This window comes from Aplidium turbinatum, chromosome 1 (genome assembly GCF_918807975.1).
Source record: "Aplidium turbinatum chromosome 1, kaAplTurb1.1, whole genome shotgun sequence".
NCBI lineage: Eukaryota > Metazoa > Chordata > Ascidiacea > Aplousobranchia > Polyclinidae > Aplidium > Aplidium turbinatum.
In genome coordinates this window covers 15,196,432-15,219,709 of record NC_137472.1, presented here as the reverse complement: position 1 = coordinate 15,219,709, position 23,278 = coordinate 15,196,432, and the positions used below count along the sequence as shown (strand labels likewise).

Sequence of the window (23,278 nt, the reverse complement as noted above, 5' to 3'; positions counted from 1 at the left end):
GCTACTTCTGCAATTGTGCATGTTCCTTATTTTTGAGGAGCCTTCACATTGTTCACTGTGATCGTTCATCTAACTTTTGCTCTTCATCAGTTTAATTTAAACTTATTTGTTTTGTTGGCAAAACACAAAACCATAAAAAACACAAATAACGGAGAGCGGGAACGATCGATCTCGGTTGTGAGATGAAGAGTCATCAGCACATAAACAGCTTCGGCACATAGCACTGATGACGGAAAGGCATTGTCGACGGAAACTCTCCAACATCCTGTAACTAAGCCTAAGCGCTATTGAGGATGTTTCTCAAACGCCTTGGGTGCTACACTATAAAATACCTTTGTAAAAGAAGATTCGTTTTTAAGACTTAATTGAAAAAATACAGCAGCAGCCAGTTGTACCGATACTATACAATAGAGTGAAAGTGCTAAGATCTAGTAGGTCAAAAGCTTCCTATCGTTTATTATTAAAAAGTATCTGCCATTTATGAACGTACACTTGTAGAGTATAGAAAAAATTGTTAATTTTACGATAGCAGCACAGAAGTTAACACATTCATACCGTCTTTACACAGCAAAACAAGTTTAAAGGCCTACTAAATGAAAATTTCAAACGGGAATTAAGCATTAAAATGCGTAAACTGAACATTCAAGAATACATTTTAAGAAAAATTACCGAAAAAAAAATGTTTTCAATGGCGCTGGCAAGGCCCAAAGTTCAATGTTTCATTTTTTTCAAAATAACCAAAAGTGCAAACACTGCTCGAGAATACGTCACAAAAAACAGCAATAACAAAAGCAACGTTACCACAACGTTACCAGATGTTTTGAGCAAACTGTCTGAGATTTTGATGTTGAAATCTGATGTACATACATACATAGCCTACAGTCAAATCGCCCGCAGTAACAATTATTGCGAGATCAGCTGATTGCTAGTCTCTAGTGACGCAGACTGTACAGTCGCACGCTTCGCTGCTCAAGCCCAATTTCGTTTTGAAAGCTCTGACAAAAGCACGCGCGCAATGGTGGTCAGACCGCAATGGGGCAAAATTTTATTGAAAATCGTTTTATGGTAGCATGTTAAACAGAAAGAACGTGGAAAACAGAAAATTGTTAAACAGAAAGAACGTCGCCCAGCCAGGTTTTTCCTTTACTATCCCTTTAACAGCCTAGTAAATGTTTGTCATTTTTATTCTTGGCATCAGAATATAGTAAGAATTGACAGCTGGCAGTGCTGGTAGACAAAGATAACTTTCTTTCTGCTTAGTTTGTCATTTTCTCCGAGAAAGTATTCAATTAAAAATCCAACGAAATGTCACTGAGAAAATTTGCATGATGGAAATCATTTGGTGTAAAAGCAACAAACTAATGAATTCCTTCTTCGTTCCAACCATATGAAGTGGAAAGTTTTGTCTCCAAACTTTGAATAGAAAAGTGCCGAGCCAACGGCATCAACCTTCATCTTGACACTATTGCGAAAATGTACTGTCCCGCAACGTTAAACTTTCAAAAGAAAATCTTTTCGACATTTCAGTGGCAAAATCAAAACATCATCGCATCTAAACCGTCTTCGAGAAATTTCTTATAAACGCTCATGAACTTAGCCACAAACGCCTCGATGTGGTAAATGGGCTTCTGGCCTAAATGGATTCTATGTTCGTACTCTGCAGCAATCTGCGTGATCTCGGTCTTCAAGGCGCCGTCGCAGTTGTGAATCAATTCATCATAAAGTCCCTGGAAATAAATAAAACATTCAACCGCCAAATGGAACGATGCTGTTGTTTGCTTAGATGGCTTTTACATCACATGTGGTTTCAAATAGATTTCATTCCAGAAGAAACTTTGACAATATGTGAACAACATGGACGTCTGGATAAATGCTTTTTGTACTGCAGTTCATAAACAACACGCCTCAGCAACAGACGGCACTTGGCAAAACGAGCATTGGGCTACCAGTTTGACCAGGTCTGTTCTAGATGACAACCAGAGAAAATTAGATTTACAGAAGAAAAACGTTTACCTTCATAATTGTATCGGCTGGAATGCATTTCGTGAGCAATTCATAAAGTCGTTGCCTAACTTCAAACAGTCGCTTTGGGCTCTGTTCTGATACGATAGCGTTGGCAGTTTCACGGAGGTAGATCTGATGAACGAATTTCAACACAAACGTATTTCAATTAAGATGCTGTTTAAACATGTTGTTTGTAACATGTAAAACAACAGCATACAACAGGGGTAGTTTAAACGTTTTACATGCTACAAACAACATGTTTAAACAGCATCCCAATCGCTCTTTACAGATTTCGAAATTGGAGGCTGGCTCCAAATAAAAAAAACGTTCTAGATAGGAAAACATACAAAAGACAGTGCACCCGCTTGCAAGTTGATACTATACTTAAAATGTATTGTACTGCAGAAGAAATAGAAAGGACTGGTAACTTCGGTTTGTGCGTGGAAAGTGGAAGTCTTACACTAATTAGTGCCCAAAACTACAATGGCGTGGTTAGTGAAACTTGGTAATGTTGAAACGCAACTGCTTTTTGTAGTGGTAACCACAATTTACAGCCAAGAACAGTTCAACGATCAGAAACTTCACTATCAAACCTCGGTGGCCGAGTCTGCGTCAGTGGTTCAATGCCTCTAGTCTACAAACATGCGAAACTGCCAGGAATAAGTTTTCAAAAGCTTTCTCAGACTGACTATTAAGATTCAAGCAACCAAAACTCAACCCACCTCCCAATCTGGTTCCATAACTGACTGGTCGGCAGTGAAAGGATATTGCTGCACTCTGCAGGTTTCGCACATCAGTAAAGCACGACGGAGGTTACGTTTGGACGCGATGACGATTCTAAGAACAATGCAAGACGTGATTCAATTCAGTGAAAGCAAGAAAAAAGCGGGTTGTGGTTTTCTAAATGTTAAAAGTATTTAACCTTTCGGGGATGATTTTACTTAAAAATTGATCCATTGGTTTAGTTAGAAAAGTAGATTTTATTCAGATGGGTAAAAACAAATGAAATCAACACAGCACCGAAACCCGAATCTCTCAGATTTTAATGAAACTTACATGATTTGAAGCCCTGTAACAAAAAATCATTTTCCCAAAATTTTGTCTTTCTACGTCGAGTACTTTTCGAGATAGAGTGGTTTGAAATTTTAGTCATTTTCACCACTTGATGGCGCCATTTTTCACAGTTTGACCCATATCTCGGCCAATTTTCATTGTAGACACATGGTTGATAGCTCATTTGAAAGGTAATTTTAAGCTCTATCAATCCATCTAAAAATAATGAAACTTTATTTAATAATGAAAGAGGAATGTTGTGTTCTTGGTTGTAAACTTCCGACAAGCATAGCAAAAATATATATTTTCAAAATCAAAATTTTTTTTATTTTTTTTAAATTTGATTCTTCTTCTACAGTAGGGTGTTTTTAATTTTCTCATATCGTAAGTTTGATTTGTACAGGGCACCAGGTTGTTACAATTGGTAAGAAAACAATGTCTTTCAAATTTCAAGAAATTATTTCAACATTTACAACTTGCGCAAAGAGGTTGAAAAATTCGCAAAATCAATAAAACAAGCAACTTTACAACACGCAACCAAATAACCAGCTTTATTCAGTGCTTTTAATATGCACGCATTTCAGGCACGTTTATAGGATAACAAAGCAAATATAGCAACAAAGCAACTATTCCTCTAACAACCTTTACACCGTGTTTCACCCATAACCGAGATGATCAGAAGCAGTGGCGTATTTAGAAAGCTTATTAGGGGGGGGGGGGGGGGCAATACATTGTGTCAGTCAGCCGTGTAGCGGTCCAGAATCTAATAATAATGTGATGTTGACAGGCTAAATTCAAGAATTGTTTCTTGAGAGAAGCTTCGATCAAAACACAAACTCCGTTCTGCCAGCCAGTATTGACACTGGTTGTGTCGAAACACATTGCACGTACAAGATCCGCTATGCCCCAACTATATATTTCGGAGACCACTGTTTCAGCTTCGACGATTGATTTCCCGATTCTAGTTTTGGTACAGCCAGAAGTTTGGTAACGTCTTTGCCAGACACTAAAATTGGCAAACGGTCTACTTTGATGTGATTGTATTGCTCATAATCACCCATGATCTTCCCATCCCAATGTATGGTCAGTGGGGTGCAAGGGTCAAAAGCCTCCCTAATTTCGTCCGACAGCTTTTGGCGATAGATCTGGCGAGCTTTGTGAATTGAACTTGGGCTAATCATCAGATCACGGGTTGGATGGAGCAATTGCTTGGACACCGCCAGTGCATTTAAAATATGAACGGCCTTCCTCGAGGTAGAATTGGTCCTGTCCAATGCTGCTGCTATCTCGGGGGTTACTACAGCAATTTTACCTCGTCGGAATTTCGGCAGACAGCTTGCAGCACTGGACCCAGGCTGTTCGGAGCACGTCGATCCACCAGCTAATGGATGACGCCCATCTCCAGACTTGTCGAGATTATCTTCTTGCTGAGTATACATTTCTGAACCATTGGATTCCAGTATGGTTAAATTAGTAGATTCGGCAACACGAACTGCTTCCGCCTCAACTCGCTCTCTCTCCTTTAATGCTCTATTCCTCACTCGCTCGTCTCTCCTGCATAGAACCATATCAACGCCAACCATGGAACCTAGGCGTCCCTCTTCTCTCTGGGCAAGAAGGAACTGGCGATCTTCTTCTATGTTGCTCATTTCCAAAGCATTACTGTGTGCTATATCGAATAGGTGATCCAATGATTTCTTAAAGTCTGTCCGTTTGATTAACTCAAGCGCACTCTTACGATTGATAGATTTTTTCAAGTTTTGCCATTTCTGGTGTAATTTTTTCACCTGATTAATCACATGGTTTTGATGGCGTGTTGGAATTCGTGCTCGACTCCAAATAGGCAAAAGCAAACTGAAATAAATGCAACAGCACAACAGACTTGACAGTGTAATTTTTGTAGTTTTACGAGGTGTTGCAATTGTGACGTAACAATGCTTTATTTGTTCTGTGAAGTGACGTAGCCTACAAGTACCGGTAATTGCTTATATTCCGCTGCTAAATTATAGGCTAAACAACCTAAACTTTAGCTTCCTTGCGCAAGTAGTAAATGTCGACGGATTTCAACAAAAATTTGCCAAAAGGATTTTTTTACTGAAAGGAAATGAACACCACCCTGTATATTAATATTAACAATGGTTAGAATTTTGCGTATTACGCTAAAAACACCCTATTCTACAGCCATGCAAAATATTGTGTTGTGTTTTGACCATTCTGTGTGTTTTTCAATCAATTCATTTTCCTTGCTCTAACAATTCACCATAGTTTGCTCTACATGACATTGTAGCCTATTAGGATGCATTGTATAGCCTATCTTGTCTGTACTGTAGCTATCTTGAAAGGACACTAGGCAAGGGGCATGCATGGTATGTGGATTTCAGGTTGTCATATACAATGCAGTGTGCCTTCTAGATTCTAGAATCTTGATCTACTGAAACAATGTTTGCTTTCTACTACAAAACTATCAGTCAGATGTAAAAATATATTACCTATTGGCTATTGCATAGTTTGCGCTGGTTAAGCCAGCATAAAATCGATAGCCATGGTGTTTGGCAACACATTAAATACGGTTGTGTTCTTTCCATCGTGCAAACAATGCTTCAAAAGTTAATTTGAATCATTTCTTTACAATAGTTAGCTACAAACACCTACTTGCCCGCCTAGCTTGCAACCCTGCTCAGTGCTCAACCAAAATGTTTTCTTGGACTAGCCTATGCGATAAATGTAGTCATATCAATGACCTTAAACGTATGATCACGGAAATATTTGAAGAAAACCTGATCGTTGATTCAATCACATACAAAGCATGGTTGTCTGTTGAAATAAATAAATAAAAACAACTGAACTGTTGACCGCACACATTTGGAAACCTTAATAGACCCCTAGACAAATTTGTAGAGAGCCTGTTGGAAAAACTATGGATCCTTCAAAGACATGATTTTATAGCTAAGCAACAATCTGCAAGTTTGAAGCGAATGAAACAACAAATTGATGGCTCTGTTATAATTTTGAGTGTTTTTGCTGAAAATTACTCTTTTTTTGTGCAAGATGCTGCTCAAAGTTATCATTGGACATGGACAAATATGCAGGCTACCGTTCACCCATTGTAATTTACCACAATTTCCCTACTGCTGAAGATCCATCTACGGTACTTCTCTGAAACACATTTGTTTGGCCCTAATTTCTGATACTCTTCAACACAATGCTGTAACTGTTCACACCTTTCAACGTCATCTATTCAAATATTTGCAATCTTTTAAGTTTCTTGTAAAACAGGCAATCTATTTTACCATCACATGGAAAAGGCCGCTGTGATGGAGTAGGAGGTACCATAAAACACTTGGCTGCCAAAGCCAGCCTACAAAGAGTATCTGATGACCACATTCAAACACCAACGCAACTTTTTGTTTGGGCAGAAAAGAGCTTAACAATAAGTGAAATGTTTGTATGTTGAAGATGAAGAAATTAAACGACATGCATCGGACCTTGAAGAAAAGTTTTCCTATGCAAACCCGATTCCAGGTACACAAAAATTACACTTCTTTGAACCACTGACGAGATCTACTGAGAAGCTGATAGTCAAAGAATATTCATCGTCATCCAATTTTTCCACCGTAACTATCAACAACAAACACAGTTCAAAAATTTTACAATGGGAAGAAATTACCTCATATATATGTTACTATGTGTATTGTGTGTATTAAGGCGATGTGAAATTTGAATGGACAAAATCGAATTATCACACAGGGTGACTACTGTTGTGTAGAGTATTTTTGTGAAGTTTTATGCAATAAAATCCAGTATCCGTAAACATGTAAGCGTTTTAAGGTTAGTATTTTCTAATTCTTGCAAGGTGATTCCACAAAAAATACTATCACAACGCATCAATCCACGTGATCCAGATAGCGCGCTCTGAATGGCTAGTTAGGGAAAACGCGTTGTGTGCCGCACACACGCGCGCGCGAGCGATTGCTGTCTGCTGCTGAGAGATTTTTACCTTGAGATGCTGAATTGCTGATTATTATTGAAGATAAGGCTGCAAAATTCAGATAAGAAGTTGTGTTCAGCCGAACTGTTTGCTATGAATTTATGCTTGGTTGTTAAATAATCATTCAGGCTTCGGTTCAAAGTTAGTTTAGGCTAGGTTTTCCAAATTGTGTAAAGTAGGCCTAAGAGGCAGTGTCTGTAATTATCAGGTCTTCTGGAATAAGAACTGCTTATTCAGGTGAAGTTGCTGTTTGTGGTTCTGTATTTTTTATATGTAGCTTTGAGAATGACACTAATAAAGTTCATAGTATTACGGAAGGCTCAGACAACCAAGTTTTCAGCAATTAAATTCTTAGTTCTGTGTACCGTACTGTAAGTGGGCTATGTTTTTTTTCTTCAAAAAATACATTAATCTCTTCACATATTATCTTTAGTTCATAAAGCTGACCTTGATGTGGGTAGCATTGTTAACTGTTAAATCATGCCTAAAAGTTCTAAAAAGAGAGTAAGAAGCATGGAAAGCTCTTCTGTCATTGGACCCTCCAAGGAGCTTCCCACTGCTGATTTACCAACACTACGATATGTTCTTGCATTCTGTACTTTGTTAAAGGTGATACTCAAGTACTTTATTACTGCAAGTTTTTCTCTGACTGGTTTTAATTAAGCTTGGTAGTGACATAAAACATCGACCAACTCGTATATCTTCGTATGGATGAAGGGTAGTTGTTAAAAATACTAACATATAGCTTGCATGAATGAACAGTACACGTAGGCTACAATAACCAACTAGAAGACACTTTTCAAAACCTTAATGTGTTGAAATAATTAATTGCACGTTTACAGAGACAGAGCACTCATAAGGAATTAATTTTTCAGGAAGCTGGAAAAAAGCTAACTATTCTCTTTTCAAATGAAGATCGCATTCCTAAAACTGAGGTTTCTCCTCTCCCAACGTTATCGTAGAGTAGAAGCACTGTTATACCAAATTGGGCCTCTTGACAAAAGGACAACGAAAACGCTTCAAAAGAGAGTTAACAAAAAGGTAAGTACTTACATACGGTATCTTTTCAAACTTTTTTGTCTAGTAATTTTCTATGAAATGTAAGGCTTTTATAAGTATATTCTTTGATAACAGGGTCATGCATAGACATGTCCCATGTTGTGTACTGGGGTTGGTCTGTTGTTGCCATTGACATGACTCTTCTAACAATATTTGTTGAATGGAGCCATATGAGAAGGAGAATGGGTTACTGCCAATTCTACAACCCCACTTCACCATTGCAGATGTAGTTCAAACAACTCTAGATAGTAGGTGGTTTAAGGATTTTTCGATTTCCTAAAGCATTTCCTCGTGGGAAAGTGATTCAGATGTTCTGATTTCTATATCTGTAAAGGCAGGCTTGTGCTTTCACTAAAGCTAGTCGTGCTATAGCGAGAAGATTTTTCTTGACTATCACTGATTTTTACTGCCATTTGTCCGAAAGAGGATTATTTGTTATGTTTGGCATATATTGTTTTTCGTTGTGATAGTCAGAAATAAAAACAAACTGAACTGATTTACATGGATTATTTTGTGTTCTTTACATTTATCATTCACACAAAAAACTTGTTTTTCAAGAGCCTCAAACAACAGCGAGGAGATGATTTCGCTGCACCAAAGAAGTCACAAGTGATAGAGGAAGAGAACTGGAAGAAACAGCAGTTTTCTGCAGCAATTGATGAAGAAATTGACTCTCCTTTCGAACCAGCTGCACCTGGTACATCTGAATGTAACAATGCTCCGGTATTCAGTGATGATCCTGCTCTGCGATCTTTTTCTGTGAACATGTTACAAAATATTCGCAAAGGCAGTAACTCTTGTGATGTTTCTGTCCACACTTTTACCCAACCAAAATTAAATTTGGATGCCAACTCACTGTTCTCTTTGATTGGGACCATGCCACGCTTACTGAGTCTATCCTTACTTCACACTTGACCATGGATGAACTAAAGGGTTTGATAAACACAAAGTTTGAATACCCTCATTTTCCTGCCCATACTCAGGCTGTGCAGCGTCTCATTTGGGAAGTCACAAACGACTGTGGAAGTGTTGCTGGCCATCAACGACGGGATGGTTTCATTCGGGCGAGAATTGCTTCGCGTAGGGTCTTGCCGAAAGCAGACACGAAATCTGACTTTCTTTCATTGGCTGCAGTATAATGTTTTGATATTCACCACTGTTTCTTGTTCATTGTCTTTATTCTTCATTCGTTTGTGCACGTTTTACAAGCACATATAAAGTTGGTTGGTTGATGTGTAAGCTACCATTGGAGAGTTGCAGTTACTATATCTGTCAAAAAACAAATGTAAATTGGCGAAAACAATCGAATATTAATGCAGTGCGTTGTGTGATTATGTAATACATATTACTACAACAAAACCAAAGTGTCATCTTATGCACAGTGCATTCCTACTCTTGCCATAGAAGTGAAAAAGGCTTTAATATCATCAGTTTTTGCTGACCAAGCAAAAATAGGGTTGCCAGGTGATTGTTTAATATCTTACCGTACACCGCCAGACTTTACCTAAAAGGGCAACTAGCAGTCGCATCATATGTAATTGTTGTTGTGGTTGTTAAAGTTGGAAATTTTTACAATTTAAAAAAGATAAACAAAGTTTTTTCTTCAAAAAAATTGTACCTGGCAACTCTGTGCTGGCAACAAATGCCAAAGACAAAATCGACTACATGTTTAAGGTTACTGAATATTTTTGCGTGAAATTTTACAGAAATACTCTACATAGCAATAGTCACCCTGTGTGATAATTCGATTTTTGATTTTTTTAAATTTTTTGATTTTCACATCGCCTTAGTGTGTATGAGAAGAATTGGTGGCTAGCATATGTTTAGAAGAAGTTCATGAGTAATGACGAGCTTGAACTAAAATTTCTGCATCTACATTCCACATGGTCCTGTATCATCATATTCATTGCCAAGAAAAGATGGTGTTCTGATAGTGCCACGCAATTCTCTATTTTCATCAGTGGATCCTTAAACTACTGCAAGCTCTGGAAGGACATATTCCCTCACCAACAACAAGTTGTTGCATGCCGAACAGATGCTAGCTTTAAAAATTCAATTGCAACTTGAACAGTGAACTAACGTGTAATGCAGTGTTCCCACCAAAGTCAGTTATTTAGGTAAAATATGTATTTTAAGCAATATTCTAGGACTACATCTAAAAGTTTTAAAAAATCAATTCTGTTGATTAGGAGGTGTGTCTACGTCATTTGGTGGGCATAGCCCTATACAGTCCCGGTACTTTCTACTTTGCATGCAAATTAACAGTACGATCACGATAACAAAGATTCAGTGTTCGTACTTTTGGCATACTGGTACTCGATTTTCGTGGTTTAAAATGAAAGTTAATGCATTGCTATGAAATAGCTGCTGCTTGGAATTTGTGCCATAACTTTTGTTTTCGCGATAATGTTACAATTTTGCATGCAAAGTATAGAGCCATGCCCACCCAATGACGTAAGCACACCTCCTAATCGCCAAAATTGATTTGATGATTGCTTCCAATCAAATAAAGTTGCATAAGTTTCATTGGCATGTTTGTAAAGTGTAGATTTTTTGGTATTTTATAAACTACAGTTAACTTTGAGTGGATTTCCCCTGTAACAGAAATTAATATTATTAAAACCTTGGAGGGAACACTGATGTAATGTATGTATATTGCACATTTTTGACTTGTTCAAATAAAGTGACGAGCTTTTACTGTTTGGATATTTTATTAGTAGTCTAGTAGCGAGTTATGTCCACTAAAATTATTTATATTTGCTTATAGTTAACCTCTGAAGGTAACGGTGGACAATGTCATTGCTTAATCATGAATTTTTATCATTATATCTTGGCTATTGGATTTCATCTTTAGAACCTACAAAAAGCTATGTTGTATAATATTATTTAAAGATTTCCTGGCACACGCAATACAAACTGCTACAGTAGCCAACTTCATTCCTCAAGCTGAATTTGTATTTTTCAAAATGTTGCAGCATTGCGAAAATATAGAAATAATTTAAATCATCTGCCTCTGTATAACTCCCAGTCTCTTCTTGCTTAATTATATCAAAGACACACTGTATGAAGAGTTGAAGACCTCCTCTTCATCGAAGCTGTACTTATTTATAATTAAGATATCTCAGCATTTAGCTTGTTACTAATTCCCATGTAAGTTATCCTGCAGATACGTATAAAAAATTTAAAAACAAAACAAAAAAAAATTGACTAAGGAAAATAAAATTATTAAAAAACACACAGAATGGTCAAAACACAACGCAATATTTTGCATGGCTGTAGAAGAAGAATCAAATTTAAAAAAAAAAAAAATTTTGATTTTGAAAATATATATTTTTGCTGTGCTCGTCGGAAGTTTACAACCAAGAACACAACATTCCTCTTTCATTATTAAATAAAGTTTCATTATTTTTAGATGGATTGATAGAGCTTAAAATTACCTTTCAAATGAGCTATCAACCATGTCTCTACAATGAAAATTGGCCGAGATATGGGTTAAAATGTGAAAATGGCGCCATCAAGTGGTGAAAATGATTAAAATTTTAAATCACTCTATCTCGAAAAGTACTCGATGTAGAAAGACAAAATTTTGGGAAAATGATTTTTTCATACATTTTTACTAATGATGTGATTTTCATCACAATCGGTGTCGTCGAGGTTTTAAAATGCAAAATTTTGTGTTGATTTCATTTGTTTTCACCCAGATGTAGTTAAATTGTATATGTTGTTTGTTTTGTTGTTTGTTTATCTTTATCCTGCATTGCGGGAAAGCGGACTTGAGCGCTATGCATCGGTGTACGCCTTCCGACATACACCTGACCCACGCTGCAGCCGACGGCAATGTCTGTTTCCGGTTGTTTACTCCACTTATGACTTAAATTTGGTACTACCCATTACTCGAAATCGATCACTGGGAAATCGATTACAGCGAAATCGATCACTGGATCACTGGGTAGAGGCAATTATCGTAAAGTTTCTTTCCCAGGGAAACAACAGCAAGTGCGGGTGGCTGGAGTCGAACATGCAGGCTCTCGACTGCGAGCCCAGCGCGCTAACCACTCGGCCACTGCTGCCAATTATGTTATTCCTGAAGAGGACATCTTGTAATGTCGAAAACGTTCGATATTTAATTTGCTGCGTGGTTGTGTGTTTCTGTAAATGTAATAAACTTGAATATGTTAAACTTGATCACGTTACTCGGCTTCATATGCCTATGGTTCAACAAGACAAACTCTCTACCGAAGCTCTAAAGTAGAATGAAAAGTAAAAAAAACTGGGATAGACAGAGCAATTTAAAGCTTTATTATAAACCAGCAATCTATCTAAACGAACTGTTTCTAGCATGAGGCCAGCAAAACGATAGGGTCTTAAAAAAAGCATAGCAAGGACACACAAAGAGGGCATACTTATTACCGAAGTCCTATAAAACGATTAGCCAAGCCAGAACACAAAACAAAAATTGGCGCTTACATTTGTAACAGATGCAGACTGACAGTGCGCACGAATTAAAAAAAAAATGTTTGGCCAAATGTGATTTTCAACTTCGACACCGATCGACGTCTTCAGTTTTTACAATTTAGGATTACGGTAGGCTATTTTAAATAATAATTTTACTTCTTTGGTTAAAATTTGTATGAAAATCAAATTGTTTCAAAGCTTAATTAAACAGCATTGCTTACATTTCGAAACATAACAAGAATCTTTCTGTTATCAACAAATATAACAGCAAAGAAAGTTTATATGTCACAGTGCTCAAATATTAAAAAAAGTTTGAAACATTCATATTGCTGTTGTGAAATTGGGCCGAATGTTTGGTCAGTTACTAAAATCGTAATTCGCTCACTTGTCCACCAGTTGCTGGGGAATAGTGAGACCTTCCTTTTTACAGACGGACTGAATGATTTTTGATATATCTTCATGCTTGGGAGCAGGGACTCGGATGGCTAAGCATCTGCTCTGGATGGCAGGAGTAACCTAAAACAATCCATAATTATAATAATATTGCAATTTAAGTTAAATGCTAAAACTAAACCACTTTACAAAAAGCTTAAAATTAAATTTGACCAAAAAGATTAAGTTTTTTTAAGTTCTTTTCTGTGGAGGAAAGAGACAAAATTACTTAGTTCAGATGGGCAATAAACAATTAAACAACGACTGAATAGTTGATGACTGGTAGCTTTAGTATGTGCATAAAATTAACGTGTTTTAAAAAAGTTCCAAACACCTAAAGTTATAATACAGCAATATCTTAAGTAAAAGCACTAGCAAAATGAACAAACAGGCTTTCGCAGAGTTCTAAAAATATCGATTTATAGAAATTAAGTTAACCTAATATTTTAAAACTTCTGTTTACAACATCTAAATTTTAATACAAAAAAACAGCATTGGTAACTGCAGTGGTGGTAGCGTCGACGACTACACTTACTTTGCTTGTGGAATTGCAATAAAGAATCAGTCTGCAGGTTGACATATACTTTTCCATGGTTCGTCTCAATGCATGCTGGGCGTCCCGAGTTAGTCGATCCACCTCAGTCAATACGATGACCTGAATCAAACAAACAAACAAAATGATGCAAATCATGGTAGGTCGCTATGGTACAAATCCTTGACTTGTAAACACTGTATTTTAAAACCTGCATCATCTCTGAAAGTGAGACTTTGCAAAGGTTAAAAAACATGCTCTTTTCTAACATGCTGTTTTAAATACAGTTATACAGCGACTTCATTGAGGTTGTAGCACTAGCATAGTAATATAAGAAGGGTATAAAGCTCAAAACTTGCATTCCGTCATCGCATCATGTAATCATTCTGAATAAAACACAGCCCTGAATCACAGCTGCTGAACAAGCACTTTTATTGCTTTATAAACATAAAACACAAAGATAAGTAAAAGAACAAAATATCATGTCAAATTTCCATCGAATGACAACATACCGTATACGGCGTATAGGTTAGTTACATATATATATACGTGATATTTATTATTTACTTTGAAGTGTCTTTGAGCTGTTACTTCTAGCTGATTCGATTGGGCAACAGTTTTGATCAATTCTTGAATAACAACCCTAAAAATGGTGGAATTAAAACAATGTTTAACAGTCAATTTTATCTTCACATCTTCATAACCCATAAATTACACCTCGTCCTACAGAACTGTAACATGTTTCTAACTGACAATTTCTAATTAGCACATTTGGCTGAAACCTATGAGAATTTGCACCTGTGCAAATTCAAAACCTAAATTCTGCTCTCACGAAATTTAGCCCACCACACCCTGTGTTGGAAGCATAGGCGCCGACTCCGGGGGGCGGAGGGGCGGCGCCCCCCCGTGAATTTAGCTCGGGGTGGCTGCCCCCCAGCAAATTATTTTTAAAAAAATCCCAAAGCAAATGTTTCTAATTTCAAATTTGCGTTAGTTTAACCTTCATAGCGGATCGATCTCAATTAAAAGATCTACTTGTTGCAACAAGAGCGCTGCTCCTAAGATAACAAAAGAAACAGAAGTACGGTAGCTGATAAACGCCAGCATGGTGCCATTGAAGCATAGTAACAATGATTGAAAAACGTTTTTCTTGATTTCTTCCGCTTTGTTTTTTCTTGGGAGTGTCAATAACGAGGTGCGGTTTGCTGTTTGCTCAGTTTAGTATCTACGCGTATTAGGAGCTAAAGTTCAAAGTGACTAGCATATAATTCGTAGTAGCCTACAGGCCTCGAAATTCGCTTTTGTTGACGGCGGACAAACGTGTCCGGTCTGAGCAGCTATCTCGGCGGACAAATCAAGTCTCACGGCGGACACACCAGTTTTAGCCGTCGATCGTCATGCTTAATTAATCACTTTATCTTAATAATAATTCTTCGCCATTTCAGAACTATAGCCTAACCACGGTTTTAGAAGGCTTTTTAAAAAAATCAGTAAAGTCACTCTGAAAGGTTTTCATCAGACCAACGACTTGCGCTTGAAGAGTCAAAGCGCCGTGTAGCTGGTCAATACGTCACATAACTGATTAACTTCCACCGAACGAGGTCTTGTGGCTTATTGCGTCGCAATACTCTGGGCAGGAGTCGGAAAATTTCTACACCAACGCTACTATTTTCTGCTGTGCAAAGTTTCACAGGCTTTTTTCTTTAAGTTTATTTTTGCGTGTCATGTGAGCGAAAGTGAATTTTCCTTGGGTCTTTTCTTTCTTACTGTAATACCAAAACTTAACAAATTTTGTTGCATCTTGCTGTAATAGCCTACTCGTATAATCTAATTTAGTAACCAACCTTGCGTATCATTATTACTCGGAGATCAAAGCCAGACATTGTGATGTAAAACTTGAACTAAATTGCGCGTGATTAGTGTAGCAGTACCTCTGTACCTGTACTCCTATCGATTCTTATCGAAGAATTCACCTTTGTTACGTTGATTCAATGTCATCAATCGTTGAAGCAACGTAAAAATCGAAAGTTTTCCTCTTTCAATGGAAGCTAAGGGATACAGTAGCCTATTCACAATTTCTAGATGCGCGCTAGAATACGCTGGAAAATATATTATTGCAACAATTGTTCGTGCTATGCAATGACGATTTGTATCGCTAGTTCCTGTGTTATTTCTCGGCGGACAAATATGACCGATCTAGATGGTACCTCCCGCGGACATCACATGCTGTGACGGCGGACATGTACGCCGTGAATTTCGAGGCCTGAGCCTACATTATAAAGCTTAGCGATATACAATGGCAGATAGACGCAAACAAACATCAATGCTGACAAACAAACATCAGCATTTTGAATGTAAGCAATCGGGCGGCTAGACAGTTTGTCCTCCAGCAATTTTCAAAACCCGGCGCCTATGGTTGGAAGCAGCATGACTGTGTAAAGTTTTCGCAAAACATAAAGCCTACCGTGAAGTTAACTTTAAAAAAACTCTAATTTAAGAAATAAGGCAGGAGATTGAAAAGTACACGTAGTGTACTGGTATATAAACCGAAAGGAATTCCATTTTTTAACAACTCTCTAACAAACATAGAAGAGCAGACAAAACAGTCACCCAGAATCGCCTTGCACTCAACTTGAAAACACTGAGCCTGCACCAGGCGGAAGTTGAGTTACCAAATTGAAGGTAAACCTCAAGATCGATAAAATGGAATTTGTTAACAGAAAGTGTTCCATGAGGGCAGAATTTAGGTTTGGAATTTGCACAGTTGCAATGCATTTCTCATAGGTTTCGGCCAAATGTTCCAATAATTGGTATTGTCAGTTAGAAATATGGTTCTTGTTACAATACCATGCAAATTAAACTGAATTTCTAGTCATTAAAACGTGCCATAGTGACTTGTATTACAATGCCAATACAAAATATTTTTTAAAAAGGTACCAATTTTGTGCACTGGCAATGATAATATATTTCTTGATGAAAAGAAATTAAAAGCATGAGCTATCACAGTTGCTGCAGAAGGCATAAAAGTTTGGCAACAATTTTTTTTAACGTTAATTGAACATACCTGTCATAAATTCCAGCATCACTTGGAGTAACTTCAATGTGATAATTACTAGCCAATGTAGCAATATCAACCTTTTTATTTGAGGGAGTGGTAAAAGTGTGCTTTTCTATGCGAAGCTTTTCAACCCCTGATCCATACATTTCTTTAAGAAGACACATGATGCGAGTCTTCTTTCCTGATGCAAAGCAAAACTTAATTATTAGCCTAACTACTGTAAATATATAATAGGCTAATGATTAACCCTTTCGCTGCTGTAGGTATGTCTAGTCCCTGTGCTAAGCATTTTTTTAGGAAAAAATATGCATTTTGAAATGAATGTGCAAAAAGTACTACAAGAGCTTTTTTTTAAATTTCTTTTGTGTATTAGATTTAAAAAAGGTTGGACTAATAAAAACAGGCAAAATTTTAGAGTTTTGCGCAGTTAGATCGTCACGTGACGTCATGGCAGCCATTTTGGATTTTTTCATTTTTGTGAAATTTGTGAAGAAAACGATTTTTTTGTAATGAAATGTAATTAGAAAGTCTTTTTGCTTACTAAATATGGATGAAGATACACAAAACGAACAAAATCAATTACTGAATAACATTTAAAAAATGAAACTGGTAAAAAAAGTAATAAATTAAAAAAAAAATTTAGAAAAAAATATGCATTTCATAATGAATGTGAAAAAAATAAGCTCCTATTACAAGCCTTAAAGCAGCCGGCGGCCATGGCCGCTAAGTAGTGCTTGAATGACCGCCGTGGCTACCTCCTCAGTCGGCCAAGTTTGGCCGCCGGTTTCTTCTAGCCAATTATTTAAAGTGCCCCTGACAGGTGGGATCCAAGTATAGTAACTTTTTTAAGCATTTTCTAGCGCAGAATTATGCTTAGTGAACATTTTAATTTTAACCTCGAAGCTCGACTGGTTAGGGCAAAATTTATATCAAACGCCTGCACTGCAGCGCCACCACAGGCTAAACTCCATATTTCACTGCTCTGGGACGACTTTGGTGGTGTTACGTCATCCTGGGTGGGCGTCGTTAGCGACGGGTGAAACAAATGCTTTCTAGATGTAATTGGTGGATCAAAGTTTGGTCGGAGTTGGTACAAGCGGTTGCTTTTTTCAAAGATTTATTGTTTTTTACAGTTTAATAAAACTGTACTGGATACGTTCCTACAAAACCTAAAATATACTTGAAGTGAAAAATGAAGAAATCGTACGAATCATCATTCATATTCACTATTCATAAATAAATAAAAGTTCTCTCTCTCTCTCATAATGTGCCTTCAATTGGACATTGTAATCCGGTGTAACGGCTATCTGGACTTGGAAAATTGTTGAAAAAATGACCACGAAGGTAGGCTATGTAGCCTACCTCCGTGTGGCGATTTGAGCCACAGAAATGGTACTTTCGCCAACCTTGCCAAAGTGCTGAGACTGCAAGCAGTGAGCTTTGCCCAATGCAATCTGTCAGTGCCGGTGTTAATCTTAGTTATACAGTTAGACTCATACGCGCCGACTTCCGGGGGGGCCGGGGGCGGCGCCCCCCGTAAATTTATGGTTGAGTGGCAACAAAAATGATTATTACAAGTGGTGTTTCAAAGATAAAACACTTCGCGAAAGAGATTGAGATCATTTAAACGGACGTAAAGAATGCCGAAAGCGAAAAATAGCCTACTTTGCTCTTGCCCGCAAAACAGCAGTTGATCACATGGCTTTCTCATACGGTATGAAAATTTCAAAGTAGATGGTAGAGTACCTTACGCTGCTGGAATAGTCACGTAACTATTCACTGCAATATTAAGAAAACCAGCTAAATTAGACGCGCTAGTTTCAACGATGTCTTCCCGCTGTGAGATCAATATGATTCAACAGAACGCATTGTTTTGTTCGCAATGTGTGAGAATTAAATTGAAATCCGATAAAAGAAAAGATGTTTAATGGTCTTGGTCGCAGATATTGCCTGCATTAACGACGTCTTTTACCGCTATTATCATCTAGCCAACCTGACATCATTGTTTTATGCGGCCGCTAATGTTTGACATCGACTTCAACGATCATGGAATGTTACGTACCGGTAATAAGAACGATTATATCCTACACGCAACAAAAAATGATCTCTTAAAACAGCTCTTTCTGCTGTTTTGTCTCGTGAGCTTTAAATATTGCTCAAGAAGTGTGTAAAGTTTAGAATTGACAAAAAATCATTAAATTTGAAAATTAAGTTTAAATCACTGCAAATGAACGTATGTAAAACTTTTACTTCGGCCGACGCCATTTCACACTCCGTAATCTACGTCGGCAATGATTTTGCCGCAGCAAAAATGCGTTCATTTTGAAAACTTCCGAGCTGGAGACAACAGCTTGTCCCATGTATAAGTTGAACCTGTCTTTTTAAGGTGAAAATCACTTGCGAACATCTCGACCTATACTCGAGTATTTATACGGTATTCGATAAAAGACAGAAGAGAAAACACTTGGCCGTTGATAACGCTTTGAAGGTAATTAATTAGCAAAACGAGCGAAACGAGGTTAATAAAACTGATAGCCGGTTTTCACTCTGCTTGAGATCATGATTTTTTGCGTTTTATTTAGATAACTTCAGTCTTGATCGTTGTTATTCCTTCGCACGAAATGGAAATTAATCGGCTTGTTTTCCAACTGTTGCAATTATAAGCTAACAATATCAAAATTTTTATGACTAGGCTTACTGCATGTGTAAAACTAATCGTTTCAAGCAGCGGTTCTAATAAATACGGTTTGCGACCTAGGTGTCAATATAAACAATCAAAGACTATTTTAATTAAGCAGAATAGCGTGATGGTTATGACGTCATCACCTTTCTTGCCCCCCAAGGTTTTTTGAAAAGTCGGCGCCTATGGTTAGACTACCGTACATAGCAGAGTCTATAGTAATGTAAAAGCCTACTTTACCTGTGCAAGAGGGTACGTAACGTTTTTGCAACGTTGTTGGTTAGAAGTGCTGTCGCTTCTACCTTTTTCTGGACCTCTGTTATGTTTGTCATATATTATATTTCGTTGTGATGGTCAGAAATAAAAACAAACTGAACTGAACTGCATCTGTGCTTTTATAGATGGTATGGCAGATTTCTTCAAAATGTAAAGTTTGCTCAAGCTCATTTTTACTTGAGTAGTGTTAACAAAATCATCTCCAGTGAAGGGAAGAGAACATACGACTAGTTTGGTATGGCCCATCCCACTTTCGAACGCTTGAAGAAAGAAAATCACTAAATAACTGCAAATGAAGAAAGCTTTGAAGAAAGGCTTTGAAGAAAGGCTTGAAGAAAGCTTTGACCATTTTCTTCTCAGCAAGTTGTTTTGTGGGAAAGCGTGAAAAGATAGCACACGGTCTTTGTCACTAACACTGTCACATAAACAGCAATTTGCAGGCATTAACTCAACCATAAATTAAGGGTAGGCTACTGTTTGTGAGATAGGCTACTGTTGTTACACTGCAAATGGCTATAGCCAGATTAGGACAAATAAAACGTTATCAAAATTGTAGCCCTGCAGGAGTTAAAAAAAACTGCAATTTCAACGGAAGTGAGGTGCTGTTTGATAAAAATAAACTCAACCTATTTGATCTAAACTTGATAGTAATAATAAGTTGACTTTTTCATTTTGTTAATTATCATTTTGCACATGCTTTAGAACAACAGAGCCCCACACATTCACGTTTTGCAGTAGTCATACCATACCTTACCAAATACCAAGTCACCAGAGAGAAAGAATGCATCCTTCTCACCCATGGTGACGTCACAGCGGCGTTGCCATTTTTATTTCCGCAATTGAATGAGTGCTAGATTCGCTGAAATTAACGAAAGTTTGCAAGCATGTAACTTAGTAGCCTGTTGATATTTTTTAGGATTTTCTGGTCAGGGAAGTTTGTTAGTGTCATCTCTTTGGTATCTTAGGTAAATTTAGCGAATTTATTTTCCTGTCAGAGGCACTTTAATTTCGCAATAGAATGATCGTGGATTAACTGTCCAAAATATCTACATCGCACATTCTGTGTCAGCAAAAATCTGACCTACCGCTTCCTCCGTATTGAATCGACTACCTCGCACATTGCTCCCCAACATTTTAAAGTTTGATGTTTTTAAACAGCTACAAATAGCTTCTAGTGCATAGAAACAAGCCAAGCTGGCGCGTGCAAGTCAATAACTAGCTTTAACAAGGTTTTAACTGACTATCCGATATTACCGGGTACACGCATTTCATCGACATGTTGCTATACCCGGTAACACCGGGTACACGCACTGAAAGGGTTAAAGCGCAGTAGGTACCATATCAAAACAAAACTCGTTACCAGTATTATAAACAATGACTTCAAGCATAAAAGTTGAAATTTTAATCATTAAATTTTCTGTTTTATAAACTAAGTCAATTCTTTTTACAGTAAATATATATTGTATATCATATAATAATAGTTGTACTTTGGCATATCAATAATAGCATACCGTATCAATAGAATAGCATATCTGCATGGCATATCAATAATACACAAAATTACAGTTCATCAATTAAAAATTGATATGATTAATTTACTGCTAAATACATTTCTTTAATGTCATGCCGCAAAACTTCCAGCTAGGCTCAAATTCTTAAAATTGCTTCTAAGCACCATACCTGCACCAGGAGGTCCATAAACAAGAAGGTGTGGAAAGTCTCCTTTTTGAACCAGTTTTTTTAAATTCTCAGCTTGTTCAAGATGAAAGTCTAACTTGGATAAACTTTTTGGTCGGTATTTGTCAATCCAGAGACTCATTGCCACAATCAAGAAGCAGCGTTAAACACACTTTGCACCGCTATACCAACATAGGCTACAGTACAATGGTGTAATACCAGATGCAACACAACATTTGGCAGAAAGCAAAAAATATATCACAGCTATCAAAGCAGCTGATAGAATTTGGTAAAGCCTATACAGTGGTATCAGAGATATCTTGACACAAGATATCCTTGAGTGGTATATGAACAAGAACAACCAATATCAGTATTCGCATACATGTAAGGTCTATGCATGCATTTACAGTCTTTGAAGTGATTGCAACCAACAAATATTTTGCAATTGAAAAGGTATTGGCAAAAAAATTTGAGAAATTTAATTATCACTAATGTCAGTACAACCAATAAAAATTTTAGCCTTTTGCGACAACCACATGTTCTGTTTTTGAAAATATTAATAAAACAACAGCCTTCCTACTTTCACTCAACATAACACTAGATTTGTGAAGGGAAGACCTTTGATTTTGTTCACAGGTGAATCTCAGCATACAAGTGAAAAACGGCATCCAGGCTGGATAGCGACTGTCAAAACAGCGACTGTCATAATGGCGACTTCATAATAGCGACGTAATGAAGTGAGCGACATTCCAAACAGCGATTGTATAAATGCCGACTGCATTAAAACAGCGACTGTTATGATAGCGACTTAACACTTTAAACCGAACCAAACCAAACCCAGCTACTACAAGGCAGAGACCTGACTCAGCGAATGAAAAGATATGTGACAATGAACACACGAATCACTGTTGTACAGCAAAATCGAGGCCAGTATGATCTGCGGCAGTTCCTTCGAGCCCTTGCTCACAATTTAGAAATAAACGTGGCTTGATTTTTATTGCAAGACTTTTGGTTGTTTTAAAGTCCCTTTTGGTTTCAATCTTTTTCTAGACCCTGAATTTTATTGCAAGGCTTGACGACTTTCTGTTGTTTGGCTTGACTAGCCTATTTCTTTTTAAATCATGTGACTTCTATGGATAGTCCAAATAAAATGTTGTTTTAAAGTCCCTTTTGGTTTCAATCTTTCACTACGCAGTGTTTGCCTATTTGTGCGTGCATACGTGTGTAGAGAGGTGTGGGGGATGGAAGGTATGTGTGGAGGGGGTGAAAGAGTGCGTGTGCGCGTAAGCCTTGGATTTAATAAAAGAAGTGAGGTCGCTGTTGTGGCAGTCGCTGTTTTTGATGAATCGCTGTCGTGTAGTCGCTCTATTGACAGTCGCTGTTTTAAATGAATCGCTGTCGTGTGGTCGCTCTATTGACAGTCGCTGTTCTGACAGTCGCTATTTGGAACCCGAGCCGTGAAAAACATAGCTCAAGTTTTATTTTTGCATTTATTAATAACTTTATTATTGATTTCTGTGGCCAAGCCCCAAGATTGACATGACTTAAACAAAGCCTACTACCACTAATTGTGAGTCAATGATTAAGGCTTCCCATGTTAACTCTTAAACTTAAATCAATACAAAGAGCATGTGAATGAATTATGATAGGTATAATATGGCAAGAAAATATTTGTCAATAGCCAAAGCCAAGCCCACCCACTCACTCAATCTACCTCTACCAACAAATTTGCCGCCAAACGCGATTTCACTCATTCACTGGTTTTACTTTTGGTATTAGAGTTGCCAGGTTAGAGAAGTATATCATAAAAATATTTGAGGAAGTAATTAACATCCTATACGATGTTGAGAAGGAGCGATCTTCCTGGGGTCAGCACTACTTGACTACTCACTATAGAACTCACATAGAGCATTGTGTTTCGCTAACCATACCGGTTCAGCCTCCACACTAGCCATCAAGACTTTTCCCAAAACATATGTTTCTCGGCAGTCGAGAAACACATCTTATACGATGATTGTGAATTTAAATTCTTGGTCACAAACATCTATTCCAATCAATCTCGGT

At 37.4% G+C, this 23,278-nt stretch overlaps 1 protein-coding gene across 1 annotated transcript; it reads right to left on the bottom strand.

The window, feature by feature from the left end:
- Positions 1-161: 161 nt before the first annotated feature.
- Positions 162-21,522, bottom strand: LOC145769548 (replication factor C subunit 3-like). The gene is made up of 8 exons (XM_082581202.1): positions 21,218-21,522; positions 16,588-16,762; positions 14,091-14,166; positions 13,527-13,646; positions 12,945-13,075; positions 2,727-2,841; positions 2,014-2,136; positions 162-1,727 (listed from the first exon to the last, which is right to left on the bottom strand). The coding sequence occupies exons 1-8, from the start codon at positions 21,354-21,356 to the stop codon at positions 1,536-1,538; spliced, it is 1,071 nt and encodes a 356-aa protein (XP_082437328.1). The 5' UTR covers positions 21,357-21,522; the 3' UTR covers positions 162-1,535.
- Between the last annotated feature and the right edge of the window lie 1,756 nt (positions 21,523-23,278).

What these genes read in the sequence shown, in the direction of transcription:
- LOC145769548 (XM_082581202.1), bottom strand. Translation starts at nt 21,356, where the DNA reads ATGAGTCTCTGGATTGACAAATACCGACCAAAAAGTTTATCCAAGTTA. An exon ending in CAGCTCAAAGACACTTCAAA is followed by an intron (nt 13,647 to 14,090) that starts GTAAATAATAAA and finishes TGTTTGATTCAG; the next exon opens with GTCATCGTATTGACTGAGGT. An exon ending in CAGCCGATACAATTATGAAG is followed by an intron (nt 1,728 to 2,013) that starts GTAAACGTTTTT and finishes ATTTATTTCCAG; the next exon opens with GGACTTTATGATGAATTGAT.